We start from the raw sequence: 16,318 nt of genomic DNA, 5'->3' as shown, positions 1-16,318 counted from the left end.
AATTTAAGTACAAAATACATCAGTGAAGAAGAACATAAACATGCCAATGAATTTAATCTGGAGTTTGTAGCCTCTCTTCTTCTTGTATTTTTAATTGTGCTGTTGTGTCTTGAACAATTAAATAAATATACTACATCTGAAACGGAGAAGTAATTCAACAATGTGGAGAAATTAAGTAAATAAATTACTGAGTTTTAGCAACCATCTTGCGGTGAAATAGTAATTTTAACATAAAAACACTACTGTAAAAGGGCAAACAAAACAAAAAACAAACAAAAAACCCCCTGTAAAATGTACTTATTTTTAAAATATTAAAAAAATGACCATCATTCTTCTTATGAAAGGGTTAAAAATGCTTTCCTGTAAAACCTTATTCTCAATAAGTAAATTCAAGCCATCGAACTGAATTGTTAATATTTGCTTTTCTCTGGAAGTTATTGCTTTACACCAGAAGATTTTATACTGTATATAATATATGTATTATATATTAAGTGGATCTTAAAAGCTCCATGCAGATAAATCCACAAGGCTGACTATATTTACATCAGAAACCGAGCTGAGGACAATTTGCCTGGATTTCAATGCCCACACAATTTCCTATTCAGATCTGATTTGCTTGCGGTGCTCTGTGCTGACCAGAGCTGCAGTGAGTCACAGGGGTCTTCAGCGCACACTGTGTACACTTAACGTTCAGGACTAAAACCTTTTAGTATCATATCATGAGTATAGCATCAAATGTATTCAAATCTTTTTAGTAAAAAGCCTTGTTTCCCAGGAGATATCTGCAGAAGAGCTGGTTAAATAGAGGTTGGGTTGGAAAAGAATGTAGAAAAATAATCCAGTTAATTAAACATTTTATGATAACCAAGGCAGCTAAAATAAAGTTTTCCAAGCCAGAGTTCTGTAAGCGTAATGATGACTTTTCCTTTCCTTAACTATCATGTTAAGGAACCCATTTCAGAATACTCGCTTGAGTAAGTATATGAGTAAGTATTAGTAATAAATGATAAGATTTAGAAATAGAATTTCCTGCAAATCAGAAGAAAAAAAAAACAGAAGAAAAGTAAAAAGTAAAACTCTAAAAGAGACATGAAAAAATAATCCCATGGCCAAAAAAAACAAAAAAAAGAAAAGAAAAAAAAAACAAAAAAAAAAACAAACAAAACAAAACAGCAAGTCAAATGGGTCAAATAAAAAAAAAAAACATGGCAAAATTTTTAGAAAATAAATTAAATAAAGTACAAATAAAAACTTACCTAAAAGAATAATTTAAACACAAATGTGAACAAAATGGAAACATTTCTTTTAACTACCGTGTTTAAGCAACTAAATTTTAATAGATGTCCATCTTCTCCAAATTTCATTGATTAAATATATAATATATAAGCATGACTAGTCTAATTAATAAATTAGTAAACCCAAATCTATATAGATATACAAAAGGAAAGGAATAATTTAGGACAATATACCTGGTAAAGTATGTTTATAAAATCTGACAAAGCTGATTATGTGTGCTGAAGTGAAAAAAGGAATAAAAAGCAAACGCTTACAAACATTTCACTTTATTAAAAAACAAACCAAAAAAAAAAAAAAAAAAAAAAAAATCACCAGCAAAATACAAAACCAAATTTTGAAGTATAGAAAAATCAACAGGGACATGTTTACAGGACTCGAGGACTAGTGGGGTCTCCAGAATTAATTTCCAATAAGTCTGTTTAAAATGTCAAAACCAAACCTATTGTAGTTTATGCAAACTATTAATAACTGACAGACCGAACTGTAAATTCAATACTTCCAGTTGTACCGTAATGACTTATCATTTAAAATACCAGTCATAGAAAACATCGTTAGACAAGTCACTTCCATTAATATAATAAATGTCACGATACAGATAAACGTATGAAGAAATAGAGTACAGTGTAGAGTGTTGTAAATGTTCAGATGGCTGAACTTGTCGAAACTGTAATATGTGAAGCGTGTTCGATTCAAGATCAGGTGGAGGTGATGTTTTCTAGCAAACAAGACACACGGATTTCCTTCAGACTGTATAAAACGCCCATGGCTACAACATCAATGCGAAAGCCTGCCAATACTCCATCCAGGCTGCTAGATGAAGGCATCTTGATGTATCCTTGAACTAGAAAACTCCACCTCAGGCAATGCTGTGTACCAGACATTCTCTCTACCAAGTAAATCAATCACAGGTGATTAATAAATTAAAACACTCACCTGAAATGCACGATAAAAAATATGTTGTTGTTTTTTTGTTGTAAAAATATATGCCTATAAAACATTTCTTTATTCAAAACTCTATGTGTAATTTTATTTTTATTCCAGGGTGGTGTTCATAGGGCTACATACTGTAAGACATGCCCAATTTATAAAGACCAGGTTTTTTTGACCAGAAGAATTGAGACATAATGGCGATGATGGAACATGGCATGAATCTCACAATTCTGAGTTTGGGAATATGATGACACTTGTGTTATAGTTGTTTACAGTCTACTTGATATTTGATGTGTAATAAACACTGTTAGGGCAACGTGAAATAATATAAAGTCATTAATCTGGAGTGTGTCATAACACGGTCACCTGATTCCTGTTGACTACACAATCAGGGTTTGAACAAATAGCCTGATCCCACAAAAACGTTTATGTGCAGTAATCATAATCATAGAAGAACTACTGTAAATATGCATGTAGCCCCATAAACACCACTCTCACTCACCAAGTGTCGACAACAACCTCAACTAGCTTTATTCTTGGAAAATAAATAAGTTAAAATGTATATACAGTACAACCAAAAGCAATCAGTAGTGTTTAAAAATCGGATTCGCATCTTGTCCACTTTTCCTGTTCATAACTATTCTAACAAGTAACACAGCCCTTTTTATCCATTACATCAAATGACATGCGTGTTTCAGGGGAAAAAAAAACAAAAAACAACGCTGCGATTTTCTCCCGTTCCTGACAGAACACACATATTTCCCATTACAGAACTCATTCGAGGGCCTGGAAGAGCTACTCTACTCGTCATTTGCATATTCGTCGCTCATACAATGCACGTACACAGGCAGCATCAGTATCAGAGGATGCTCCAGTAGAAGAAGCGGTAGCAGCTGTAGCAGCTTACGCTGTGGCCTGAAGGCAGAAGGTTCTTTCAGTGCAGGCCTAGTGCAAGTGGGACCCTTTGTTTAATGAGACCTGTTCAACTGCAGCTGCTCTAGATCTGTTCCACAGGGGCTGCCTCGTCTTTAGGTGGAGGCTCCAGGTGAATAGGGGTAACGTGGGTAGGTTTCCGAGTGCTGTAAGGGATATGTTATGTTTTTAACGTCTACAAAAAATGGCTACAGAGACACACAGGGCTGCAAAAGAGGTATGTTGCTGTATGACTTACGAGTACGCAGAGACCGGAACAGCTACAACAAGGACATGGTTTTTCTTCCTGAAGAGCCTCCAGAGGCCTCTGTGATAGCCGCGAACATCTAAATCCCACACATGCAGGCACTACAGAGAGAGAACACAAGCCTCTATTCATTTGTTTGTATGCATTATGCAACGTCGTGATTTCTTTGAGCAGTCCTACTTTTTAAAAATATACATATGTGCAAATCTAAGACTCTTATAAACGCAAAGCAAAGCACAGCAAAATTACACACAGAAATAAAAAAAATGCCTACAAAGAAAGGATAAACAATACACACAGCGTCTGTGTTAATTTTGTGCTTGGATTTTAATACTAAAAGTTCAATACTAAACGTTTTCTACATCAGGTGATCTTTCTTTTACACTTCATTATTAAAGGACAGTTGAACCTTGGCCAGTTCGGTCCAGGTGCTCGTGTCCGTCTCCTGCTCCATCTTTATGAACATGATGTAGGTCTTTCCTTCAGTGTCTGGGATGAACGAGTCTTCACATGGGTTCTTGCTGTGATCCAGAACTTCAGCCTCACTGCAGTTAAACAGAAGGTATATGACAGTTATATCTCTCAGATACACCAAATTGCAGAGGTGAGAGTAAGTCACACATGTGCTAGTCACAAGTAAGTCTATTTGTCAGGCAAGTCTCAAATTTGTGACTTAAGTCTAACTCGAGTCAAGTCGAGTCCCCCATCATTTAACTCAAGTCCGAGTCAAGTCTCAAGTCATGAATGTCAAGTCAAAGTCAAGTCGAGTCTTTTTTTAATATTTGTCAAGCAAGTCTCAAATTTGTGACTTAAGTCTGACTCGAGTCAAGTCATATGGCTCGAGTCCCCCATCTCTGCCAAATTGAATTATTTCTTACATTAATAAGGGTATCTACAAAGTGTGTCTCTCTTTAACAGTGTGTATATTGAATATGAAACAAAAATAGGACCTTTTCAATAATAATAAAAAATATATATATAAATATATATGTTTATTTTGTCGCATCTGTAAATAAGACGAATTGGACTTACCGTAGCAGATTCTGGATCTCTACTTCATAGGCATCTTTTTTCAAGCTATTAACACAACCATAAAACAATGCAAGTAAATGGAACATGAAAAAAAATAAAAATGTTTGGCTATATTTAAATGTAATACGTTGACGACAGAATCACATCCGTACCTATTCACATTTTTCAGCTGAACATTTGGGACGGTGTTAAACTTATGCTTCTTAAAGTATACTTCCTGCACAGAAAAGGAATATTACAATATTCATAATTACACATGTTGAAGATTTAGTTGAGTTTGAAGTCTGAAACATTTTGAGCTCAATAAAATGCCTTTTTTTTGGTCTGCAACAACTAAAAAGAGATTAAATTTGTTATTAAAACAAAAGGAAAAAAATTCTTTACAATGTTTTACCCTATTAACACTAATCACTAATTTTGATAAACACATCAAGGTCAGTTTTATTTAATATATATATGTGTGTGTATATATATTACACATACATACATACACACACCCTGGACGGAGTGTACACACTCTCACACACACTCATTCACTCACACAATCACACACTACGGACAATTTTCCAGAGATGCCAATCAACCTACCATGCATGTCTTTGGACCGGGGGAGGAAACCGGAGTACCCAGAGGAAACCCCCGAGGCACGGGGAGAACATGCAAACTCCACACACACAAGGCGGAGGCGGGAATCGAACCCCCAACCCTGGAGGTGTGAGGCGAACGTGCTAACCACTAAGCCACCGTTCCCCCTAAAATATATATGATATATAATATATATAATATATGGTGCATTTGTTGAATGCCAATGCATGAAGTAACCATTCTTTGGTCAAAAACCATCAAAAGTGCTGGGAGTCCAAACGCTCCAAACACAAAGAGTCGAGTCAAGAAAGGTTAATGTTACACAAACACTTCAAATAATGGCAAGCAAATTGAATTTAGCATCGGAGTGTGTTAGTATGTGAGACCGCTGTTAGATATTGTCCTTAATATTTAATTTGACAAATTGGATTTGAAAGAAAGCAGGGCCTGAAATGCAGCTCAGACCCGGTCCCCACTAATTAAGACCATTGTTCTATTGGTTACACTGACATGCAGTAAAGAAAAGCACGTGGAAGCAGTAAAAAAAAGAATTAATCTAAATAAATAAATCAGAATGCCTTACATTACATTATCTCATATTAGTTTGGGTGTTAGATTTGGAAAATTGATCTAATGTCTAAAGATCCCTACCATCATTTTGTAGTTAGTGACTTTTTATTTAATTACTCCCAAAACATCAAGATCCAATCAAATCACTGCATGAATATCTGACTGTCAGTCTAAGTTTGAAGTCCGTAACAAGACAGTTAGACATTTTTTTTGGCAAGGGCATACAAGGTGTATCTTATATTGCACTGTACCTTGTATTTATTGCTGAATATTGTAACCATTGTTGTTGTTGGCATACGTGTTTTATTTTTAATTGCTTCTGCATTGATACTGGTTCAAGCCAATGTTAAAAAGAAATATATACATTTTTTGGTGTAGATTCTTTCTTACTTGATTTTAATTGATCATTAAAACAACGGTTATCTGCAGGCTCTGGAGATGATCGTTAACTTATTAGCAATTCTCAAAAGCATTACTCACATGGAAGTAACCGTTCATGTTGAGGCCGACGATGCCAAAGTGATAGGAGCGAGAGACGTCGGGAATTATACACTCTCTCCCCTTCCTCTGCTCCGGCATGCGCATCCACATATCCCAGTCCCACAACTACCAGAAAGAAATCACACAAAAATGAAGCGTAGGTGAAATCGATACATCTCTTCGTTGTGTGACTGATTCACTTCTGTATCAACCTTCGGACCTTCTCAGGTGTGGGCCACTTGGGTTCTAGTTCATCCTTGTAGAGGCTCTTTTTCAGTACCCAGCCCAGGCCTGGCATACTCTCCACCCTATAAAGCAGTGACGAGTCCTCTGCTGTGTGCTCATAGCCCTGAAAAACAAAGGGACGCCCCAAACACACCCAGTTGTACAGTAACAGCTCTGTTCCAGTGGACAATAGGGTATGGTGTGGAGCAGAGTGGGTACATGATCCCACATTGTGTTACTTCAAATGTTATCCAAATAGTACCAAAGTATCTGTCCTGAATTTCTTAATCCTTTTTATTAAAGGTGATAAAAACACTGAGTATGAATTCTGTACTACCCTTAACAAGGCTGCTAAAGATAGTCAATCACATGCCATCACACAAAATCCTGACGAGAGTCGAGTGTCAGTTCTTCGACTGTTTTTCTACTTTCCTGCTGATAATTCTCTCTACTAGACAGGATTGAGGAAGAGTCTTAATCAAAAGGTTTTAGTCTAACTGTTTACAAATTTCCTTGGAATTTCTCAGTGATCATGATTCTAAAAACACAACGAAACGTTCTGGATGTCATTTACGAAAGGATCCATGCTCTGTACGTTTACAGGCACGATCCTGGTGACGTTCTATTAGCTCCCAGACTCTTTTATCATAAAGTACTGCAACTAGTATTACATACACATTATAGGGTCTGTCTCTATATACGTTTCAAATTGCTCACGAAGATACAGGACCACAGACCCGCTCAGTGCAAAGTCAGCAAATAGTAAAGAAGGGGAAAAGAAGCCTTGTGTTTAATGTCCTATAAAAATTTTTATTATTTACCAGCTGAGATCAGAATCAAATGAAACTATTTTATTCTTCGTATTTATAATTGACATTTTATATATGCAAACGTAGTGTCTGATAATGTAGCCATAAATTGTTAAGAAAACAGGAAATCCTTTCTGTCTGTCTTTAAATAAATGTAATTACGGCAGACTTTGGTATTAAAAAGGCTCAGATTTACAACCGAGATAAAAAGTTCTAAATCACTGTATGTTTACCACATTGTCCAGTAAAATGTGTTGTTACTGCACTTGTTCTTGTACACAATATATTATAAAGACCAGTATAAAAGACTTACCTGATCATTCCAGGCTGATATGCAATAAATACTCTCATCTTCATTAAGCAAATGAATGGTCTGACTGAGAAAACTAAAGAAAAAAATGATTGTGTTACAAACAACCGGACACTTAAATCAACTATAAATATTTTATTAATTGCCAAGTCATAGTTTTAGTACTCAGATGGGGTTTAGGTTCTCATTTATGACCATAGCTGTAACTTTCTGCTCTTTCTAATGGAGCTTGCCGCCCTCTAGTGGGCATGACAGCATGCTGCAATCATCACTAAGCTTACATACCTATAGAAATCTATGGAAATATCCAGATCTTCTTCCAGGACAATGGCAAAGTTTGCATCCTAAAAAATCAACAAGGATTTGTCAAAGCCATAAACATGCAAACTGCTGAAAATTAAAATCCTACTGGATGGAATGATTCTTACCGGATGGAGATTGAACGTTGCAGTCAAACTGGCTTTGTAGTGCTATGACAAAAGTAAATTGTGAATAAATAATTCGTCAAGACTTCTTTCGTACCGTTATCGGATCCGGATATAAAACAATACAGGCCTGATCGATCACCTGGGACACGCGGGCATTTTTAATACTGATGGGTGTGTGCTGAACTCCTTTAAGACCAAACAGCTCCACTACATCCATGGGCTCCTGTATGTTAAAGAAAAGGGGAAAAGGTTTGTAAAACTATTCAGTCTTTATCCCTGATATCTGATTCAAGGTTTAATGAACTACAAATGAAAAAAGAAATCAACACTTTCTACTCACTATAACATTCATACATTCATATACATTCTCTATAACATTCATTCATTCATTCATTCATTCATCTTCCACCGCTTATCCGAACTTCTCGGGTCACGGGGAGCATGTGCCTATCTCAGGCGTCATCGGGCATCGAGGCAGGATACACCCTGTACGGAGTGCCAACCCATCGCAGGGCACACACACTCTCATTCACTCACACACTCCGGAGAATTTTCCAGAGATGCCAATCAACCTACCATGCTTGTCTTTGAACCGGGGGAGGAAACCGGAGTACCCGGAGGAAACCCCCGAGGCACGGGGAGAACATGCAAACTCCACACACACAAGGCGGAGGCGGGAATCGAACCCCCAACCCTGGAGGTGTGAGGCGAACGTGCTAACCACTAAACCACCATGCCCTTCTCTATAACATATCCTCTGTAATCATGTAATGTAAAATCATTAAGTGATTTAAGATATAAAATTTTCAAGGTGTTTATATAAATATCCAAACAAATCGAATACGAATGAAGATTAACGGCTCTTCACAATAACTGACCTGCTGTTGTACACACTTTGTATTTATTTTGATGCGGTTTGTATTGTGACGGCTAAAGCGAGCGTTCATTAGCATGTATCGTCAGAGTTATTATTTCTCTATGATATACAAGCTAATATTTGAGGGATTATGATTAAAACTGTTTTTAATAAGCTTTAACCAATGTTTTCTCACAGCCCCCGGTGAGAGAGGAATTGAGACATTATTTACCGTTCACGATTATGTTACATTTTCTTCTGTGATGCTTTCTTCAGCTTATGTTTTAACACTTAAAATTGGACAAAAGAATGTGAAGTCGTACTTAATCGGTTACGAATTTGTACTTTTGCTCGAGTTTTTTTGCTTACTCTGAAATCGACTTAGGTGCGATGGGTTTAACTGAGAGGCGAATGTAGTGACGAGTGAAAGCGTACCTCATAGTAACCGTCGATAAATACAGTGATCATTTGTGGGTTCACACCATGGGAAGACAGGAGGGAGCGCAGCATTCTGCAGATAGACAGCGCTGCTTGTTTATCAGACATCCTGCATGTTGTATTAGGAAAACAGGACTGTACTCATCATTACTAACCTGTACAGATAGTTTGGTCTGTTCCCTGCAATCACGGCAACTGGGACGTTGTAGACGTTATTCTTGGGGATCTAAATAAGAAAAAGAATGACTTCTGAACTCCGTATAACACGTCGTATATTACATATTGTCTCTCCAAACAAAGCTAAATGTAAGTGCGGGACTCTCAAGTTTTGAAGACAGGCAAGCGTGTCATCTCAACCCCCCATAGTGCCCCCCCACCAACCAACCAACCAATCAATCAATCAATCAATCAATCAATAAATATGGGGGAGTTGTTGTTTGGTAAGGATCACTGACCGCAATTAACCAACTACAAAGTATTTGTTTAATTTCCATTTATTAATTTGTGTGTGTGTGTGTGTGTGTGTGTGTGTGTGTGTGTGTGTGTGTGTGTGTGTGAGAGAGAGAGAGAGAGAGAGAGAGAGAGAGATTATGACTGGTTGTGTTTATTGTAAGTGTTTGTTGCCTTTTTGGACTTTATCATGTGTAATGTTGCTCCCATATAAAACAGTTCAGCACAAGCCCAGCCATTTTTAGGGTCATGATTGAGGACAATGTCCCGTCCAGAGACAAGCTGTTTCGTGTTGAGGTATTGTTCAAACTGACCTTCAAAAATACCCTCTCTAATGTTTTTTTTTTTCATTAGATGTTGCATTAAATCTTACCCAGATAGTGCTATTTTCTGATTGGCTGTTGTGTAGCCTATTTTTTGGATTGGCTGATAAGTGTCAGGCTCGACTATGAACTGAGACGCGCTTGATTCCTGCCCGGTTCCATAGAGACAGCGGTGTGGACTGATACATTTTGGTAAATATATGATAAATAGTCAAAACGTTTTTCTGCCTGAGAAATACGATTTGTGGTGGGAAAGCGTGAGAAAATGTGTGACTGTCACTTGCATGTGCGTGACACTTGACAGCCCTGTAAGTGTGTGGTGATCACATGGTGAAATTAGGGGACTTATTTCTTCAATACCTATAATGGAAAATAAAAACACAAAAGAAACTGAACAATTCAGTATGTTTTACCGGCTCTGGGTTGAACTCTATTGGTGCCGGATCCTTGCAACTGCAGATGCTGCCGTAACCTTCCACTTTACTGCAGAAGAGTTTCCTCCTTCGGTTCAGCTCCGTGTCTGCCCAGTGACACTCTGCCTCTATAAACAGACATACACAGATGTGCTGTTAAAGTTCTGGGATGTACTTTAGAGTGCTGAACGTCATCGTTCAACATCGCTCTCTTTGCCAACATGCAACACAAACGAGAAGGCTGAGCCGTAAATGATCAGCACTGAAAGACAATAAATGAACACAGAATCAAAGAAATAAGGCAGGTCCGTACCTTCAGCCGCTGTGAGCTGAACCTCCGTCTTCAGCAGCACAGGATCTCCCCAGGTGGAGAGAGCAGGTGATTTTGAGTGTTTCTCCCCATACAACTGACCTAAGAGCACAGATTCGGCATGTTATGTCTCTTAAGGTTTAGGTTATGTCTCTTTAGGTCTTCCCAATAATGTTGCATACAAAACAAAGACCCTCACAATAAAATCACCATGTCAATGTCCAACTTTTTGGGGATGAGTTCCATCTTTATTGATCAGCATCAGAAATGTCATTGGTTTTCTATAAAACAGCCTTTTCACTTTGGGAAATTTGACCATTTATATTTTTCCCCCTTAAACATTAATGCCTGAAAAGGCTTTGAATTCCCCACGCTATTTTTTTTTAAAGCTTGATACTAAAAAGATTCAAGCCCCTTGAAACCTACTATACAGATAAATAATATCTGAATTAAATAAAACAAGGATAAAACCTGCAGCACTGTGTTGCCTGCTTGTGTGTTCCAAATGGTTCATCCCTACCTCCTTTTTTCACAACAAGAGTCCACATGTCTCTCCAGCTAAGAGTAGCAGAGACCTGACTGCCCAGCCCCTTCAACAGGTTCTTGGCAGCATCTTTTAAATGGAAAGTTCCCTCATCCTGAATACAGCACACAGGACATCAGCTATTATCACACTACCACACATACTATATACACACACAAGAGGAAAAAGAATGAATGACCTTGATGGTAAAGATTAGGACTCTGCCACGGGTGACCATGTTGAGAAAGAGGATCATAGCTTCATCCTCATGGGGAGAGTAAGTGTCGAACACTCGCTTAGCCATTACATGGCCCTGTGCAGAGAAAACAAGACGTTACAGGATGACTTCGTACGATCGACTTGATTTGGATTATGCCATTTTAAACAAGTTTAGGCAGCCTGGTGGACGTCGGAATCGAACTCACAACCTTCCGATTGGCAGTCCAGCACCGTAAACGCTAGGCTACCGCTTCGTATTTGATATGTATTTGTATGTTATCCCCAATGAACAAGCCTGAGGAGACTGAGGCGACTGTAGCGAGGAAAACTGCCTTGAATGGTAAAGGAAGAAACCTTGAGAGGAACCAGACTCAAAGGTGAAACTCATCCTCATTTAGGTGTGAAAATATACAGTCTGACAATCTGTCCTCAAAAAGACCACACCGAGTCTTAGTATGTCTGAATACTTCATGAAGCAACTGGAGCTGGTAGACCTCTAGATGCCTCATGATTCTCACGCGGTTGGCCTCAACTCAGTTAAGGGTCAAAATCTTCATGGCACGGAAGACAATCGGAGCTGGTGCAATTTCCTGATGCCTCGGGATGGGTAGAAAACGTCCCTAATATTCAGCTACATTTTATGTTCCTCCATCCTTCATACATTCTTTCACTATATCCTTGTTGACGCCTCAATACTCACTACACGGGGTCTAACACACTGCCATCGAATATCACAATATCCATTAGAGGAGATGAATTTTGAGAGATCAGGAAAGTGACACGGACTTTAAAGACACTTGAAAATAAAATGTGTATTGAATCAGTCATATCTGAACATCAAGCAGCAAGAGTTGTATAAGCCTTGGAAATAGAACAGACTTAAAGGCAGGGTCTGCGATTTTTGAGAAATGCTTCAGAAAACCCGAGTCGTAGCCAATGAGCAGAAAGGGGCGGGGCTTGTCAATGTGGCGGAGAGACTGTTCAGTGCGCATGTGTGACGTTAGCAGAAAGCGGTTTTAACATTGACATGGAGGATAAAAACAAAGAAAGAAAGCGAAGAAAGACTTACGATAAGGCAAGAAGTAGGACGTGTTAATATAGGATCAGCTTTCCAGCGCTGGAGAGAACTGAAGGAGCAGGAAGTTGGCCGCATATTCATAGGTTGGAGTTTCCCGAGTCAATAACTCCTGAGCTAAACGCTGTTACTACACAAATAACACTTCTTTTATATCGTAGTAATGTAGAGACGCAGCTACAACCACGTTTTGTGTAGTAACAGCGTTTAGCTCAGGAGTTATTGACTCGGGAAATCCAACTTTACTTAAGACGCCGAGGCGCTTTTTTTCTTCTCGATAGGAGAGTAACGCTGGTTTTGCTTTGTTACACAGAACTAATAAATGCCCTCCTTTGCATGATTATGCTTGTGTGTCATTTTTTGTTCTTCCCTTCAGCTATGATAAAGACACATTTCTTTCCATTAGTTGCCTGGGTTACGTATGTATGTGTGGGAGGAGCTATCGATACAGGGGTGGGACCCATTTGGGTTAGGGGCGTGTTTGTTTTGGTGATTTTATATGTCAACATTGGCTTTCAAAGATCAGAGACCCTGCCTTTAAGAGGAGTCCTGTGGCTGGAGCTCCTTCACATCTGAATGTAAAATAAGCTACTGTTTTTGTCTGCTAGATTAAAGAAAACCCTGAGATCTACTTACGGTAGCCTGATTAAGCACTATGACGTGTATGCCTCTTCCCTGTTCCCGCATCTCGTCCTCCAATACCTGAAGAAATACAGTAAAGGGATTTGTCTTGATTTATTTATACACATTAGCTCAAAAAGTTCATGTGAGACAGGAACATTTCATCAAGCCCAAAAATGTATTAACAGATAATCTTAACAAATTCTTACAAATTTCCAATGTAGATGTAACAGAATTTCGAGTAATAGCATGTAAACGTAAAATTATCTGACAAGCAAAGACAACAACAACTTCAGGTTAAAAGGAAATCAAGATAAAAAAAAAAAGAGTTGAAAGGGCTCATCATCAGGGAGAATTACTCACTGTGGTACCGTCCACCGCAACATACACCTTTGAGCGACTGGAGTACACCTCGATGTCCAACACCTTGCGTCCGCTGGCTGGTTTTCGAGGCGTTTCCATGTTGGCCAAGGCATCGTCTGTGTAACAAATGATCCAGCATGAACAGTGGAATCGAGAATAAGGAATAAATTAACTCAGACTGTTTAAAAAAAGAAGACCGTGACACTTAAATCTAGAGTGATGACAACTCAGTGCCTTATCTCTTATTTTACTGGACCTATTTAAATCCGGGAATAATCCCTCAAATTGGCTAAAATGATGTAACCGCTGTAGAAAGTGGAAAGAGGTTTTTATAAGTGGTATTGGAACACAGCCCTGTATGTAATGATCTGTTATTGACAGACATACCGGAAGTATTGTACTGTCATACAGGACTGCACAACTTTAAGCAGAAACTCTGAGCGTTTTCAACATAATACCTCCTGCATCCATAGCATACATGAGATTATCACAGGTAAGAAATTTTACGCAGAAATGTAATGTAAAATCGATCGCACAGTGAGTGACCTTTTTTTTTTTTTTTTACATTTTAAATGTTTTTTATTTAAAGTAGCATTTATTTAAGGTAGCACATTTATATCTTAGGTTTATGTTACATTTCAAAATAAGCCTGCCAAGGAAGCACCTGTGTATCCTCATTTCACCGAATCCATTATCGTCAGAGCTTTTTACATTTTAGAAATTGATATATTTTTTTTTTTTTTGAGTGACATTTTAATTAGATTTAAATTCCGCTCTTTTGGAAAAAGAATCCTTTCAGTAATTATATCATGCTTTAACAATGTTTGTGAGGTAAAACAAATAAAACGGTGGGTGTTTTAAGAGAACATTTGACCATAAAACTATCAGGGAACTTATTTAGTTATACTGCTGTTACTACCCCAAAAATGATTCATTTCCTATAGTGGCATGTCACACTGTTTAGTAATCTTTTGCCGAAGATGTCAATTTTTAATTCCCTCTCCACCGTTTCTGTTACACAAAAATCAATCAATGCTTTCTGGGCAATCAGAATGAAGAATTTGAAAGTGCTGAGGTGTGAGTTTTCGCTTCTTATCTCAGTACAAGCCAACATGTCAAAATCACTGCCTGTGGTTACCACATGTGCTACAGATGTGATACAGATGTTGCAGCACCCAAGAGCATTGCTTTAAGTGTCAAGCCTGAATCAAATGTAGTCCACACTGAAGAGTACCGTAATCTGGAGCAGGATCCTCCTCGCCCGCTGCTCTCCTCGTTTCCAGAATGAGTTTGATGTTCACGATTACGGTAATGAACAAGAATAGGACCGCACCACCCTGAGGACATGACAATGACGAAACAAACACACCCAATATCACACGGAAAAATGAAACAGATCATTTACAAATGAAATGATCTGTGTTATGTGATGGAATTTAAGAAGGTCACCTGGCAAATTCGTCGGAGAGCCCGTTTGTTGGCAAGTTTGTATTTCCAGGTAAGGTAAAGGCTGCGTTGCTGGCGGGGGATAAACGGCTTGGCTCGAGGGTTCGGGGTCCAGGAATCCATTATTCCTGTAACTCACTGCCCACCACTGCTGCTACTGAGGGCAAAAAGGACACCGGAGAAACTATTATTTATGTACATGTTCGTTCATTTCCACATGAATTAGCAGTCATCCTGCAGATAATAAATTAACTAATAAATCAGGGATCTGAGGAGTCGAATCAAGTGTCAAGAGTTAAACGACAAATGCAAACCTCTGCAGCGCTATGACCTTTTACATGCAAATTAGATGTAGACAATAAATAAACAACAAGGCATGCTGTTACAGGAAAGTAATTAATGAAAGGAATGCATGATTGTTGTTGGCAACCTAAAGACTCTTCTCCAGTAACATTTCCGGCGTTGTTGTTTTTGTTTTATTTTTGCCTCATCAGAATGACACATCAGACACATATTTATCCATTTATAGTTACATTTAATGCTTTGGAATGTCTGTGAATGGAGTTAACTCCTGTTTTCGCTTACGTTACAACAGCTATAATTTGTCTTTCTAAGAAAATAAATAAAAAGCTTCATGTTTTATCTAGTCATCTTTGTCCTGTGATTGAATATGTAAAGCTGCATCTTTATATCTGACTGTTGCAAAGCGATGACACTGGAGACTCTTTCCAATAATGTCAAAGGTACAGAACATCCTCGTGTAGAAAACACAATGATTCCACACAATATTCAAAACCAAACCACTATAGTAATGATAATAACATGTAAGAAAAAAATGAATCAACACCTTCTGACCAATCAGAATCGAGGATTCAACAGCACTGTGTTATAAAGGAATTTAAAGGCTATAAACTCAACTTCCTAACGTTACTGAACTGTTACTTGAACAAGACTAAAGTTTACTTCTCTGTTCGAATGAAATGTGCAAAACAAACCCAATAAAACAGAACAATAACATTTTATAACAAAATAAAAGCCCCAAAGCACCAGTACAGATAGCATTAGCTAGTTAGCTAACGTTAGCATGGAAACAAAATGCTAGGTAAACATTATTAACAATGCATTTTATACTGAAAACGTTTACCGTTCTTGCAGGTTATGTGTCGCCCATGTTGAGACAGAAAGTGTTATATAACAAGTTATAAAGCTTGTCGTTAGCAGCTGAAAGCTAGATGTATAAGAATGAAGGCAGCAAGTGTTATTAAAGCAGCAATGGCGGCGGCGTATGCTGTTTACATAATAAAAGTCCTGTGTTTGGAGTATTAAAACTTTGCAATATAATCAACTATTTAAGTATTAAATGACCAAAAAAAATATTTAGATCATTATTTATATGACCAAATTTCTCATTTGTAAAATATTCTAAATAATAATAA

At 37.9% G+C, this 16,318-nt stretch overlaps 1 protein-coding gene across 1 annotated transcript; it reads right to left on the bottom strand.

The window, feature by feature from the left end:
• Positions 1-2,732: 2,732 nt before the first annotated feature.
• Positions 2,733-16,165, bottom strand: pomgnt1 (protein O-linked mannose N-acetylglucosaminyltransferase 1 (beta 1,2-)). The gene is made up of 22 exons (XM_027154498.2): positions 16,027-16,165; positions 14,886-15,039; positions 14,671-14,773; positions 13,437-13,552; positions 13,089-13,154; positions 11,358-11,471; positions 11,156-11,273; positions 10,639-10,737; positions 10,326-10,453; positions 9,295-9,365; positions 9,137-9,212; positions 7,985-8,068; positions 7,846-7,887; positions 7,703-7,761; positions 7,421-7,493; positions 6,294-6,422; positions 6,074-6,199; positions 4,591-4,655; positions 4,439-4,483; positions 3,816-3,951; positions 3,398-3,507; positions 2,733-3,305 (listed from the first exon to the last, which is right to left on the bottom strand). Exons 2-22 carry the CDS (start codon positions 15,003-15,005, stop codon positions 3,224-3,226), a joined length of 1,962 nt encoding a protein of 653 aa, XP_027010299.1. The 5' UTR covers positions 15,006-15,039; positions 16,027-16,165; the 3' UTR covers positions 2,733-3,223.
• Between the last annotated feature and the right edge of the window lie 153 nt (positions 16,166-16,318).

This window comes from Tachysurus fulvidraco, chromosome 5 (genome assembly GCF_022655615.1).
Source record: "Tachysurus fulvidraco isolate hzauxx_2018 chromosome 5, HZAU_PFXX_2.0, whole genome shotgun sequence".
NCBI lineage: Eukaryota > Metazoa > Chordata > Actinopteri > Siluriformes > Bagridae > Tachysurus > Tachysurus fulvidraco.
Note: the sequence above shows the minus strand (reverse complement) of the source record. Positions and strands in the feature narration are given on the sequence as shown.

What these genes read in the sequence shown, in the direction of transcription:
- pomgnt1 (XM_027154498.2), bottom strand. Translation starts at nt 15,005, where the DNA reads ATGGATTCCTGGACCCCGAACCCTCGAGCCAAGCCGTTTATCCCCCGC. An exon ending in TAGAGTTCAACCCAGAGCCG is followed by an intron (nt 9,366 to 10,325) that starts GTAAAACATACT and finishes TTTCTTATTTAG; the next exon opens with ATCCCCAAGAATAACGTCTA. An exon ending in AGTGGCCCACACCTGAGAAG is followed by an intron (nt 6,200 to 6,293) that starts GTCCGAAGGTTG and finishes TCTTTCTGGTAG; the next exon opens with TTGTGGGACTGGGATATGTG.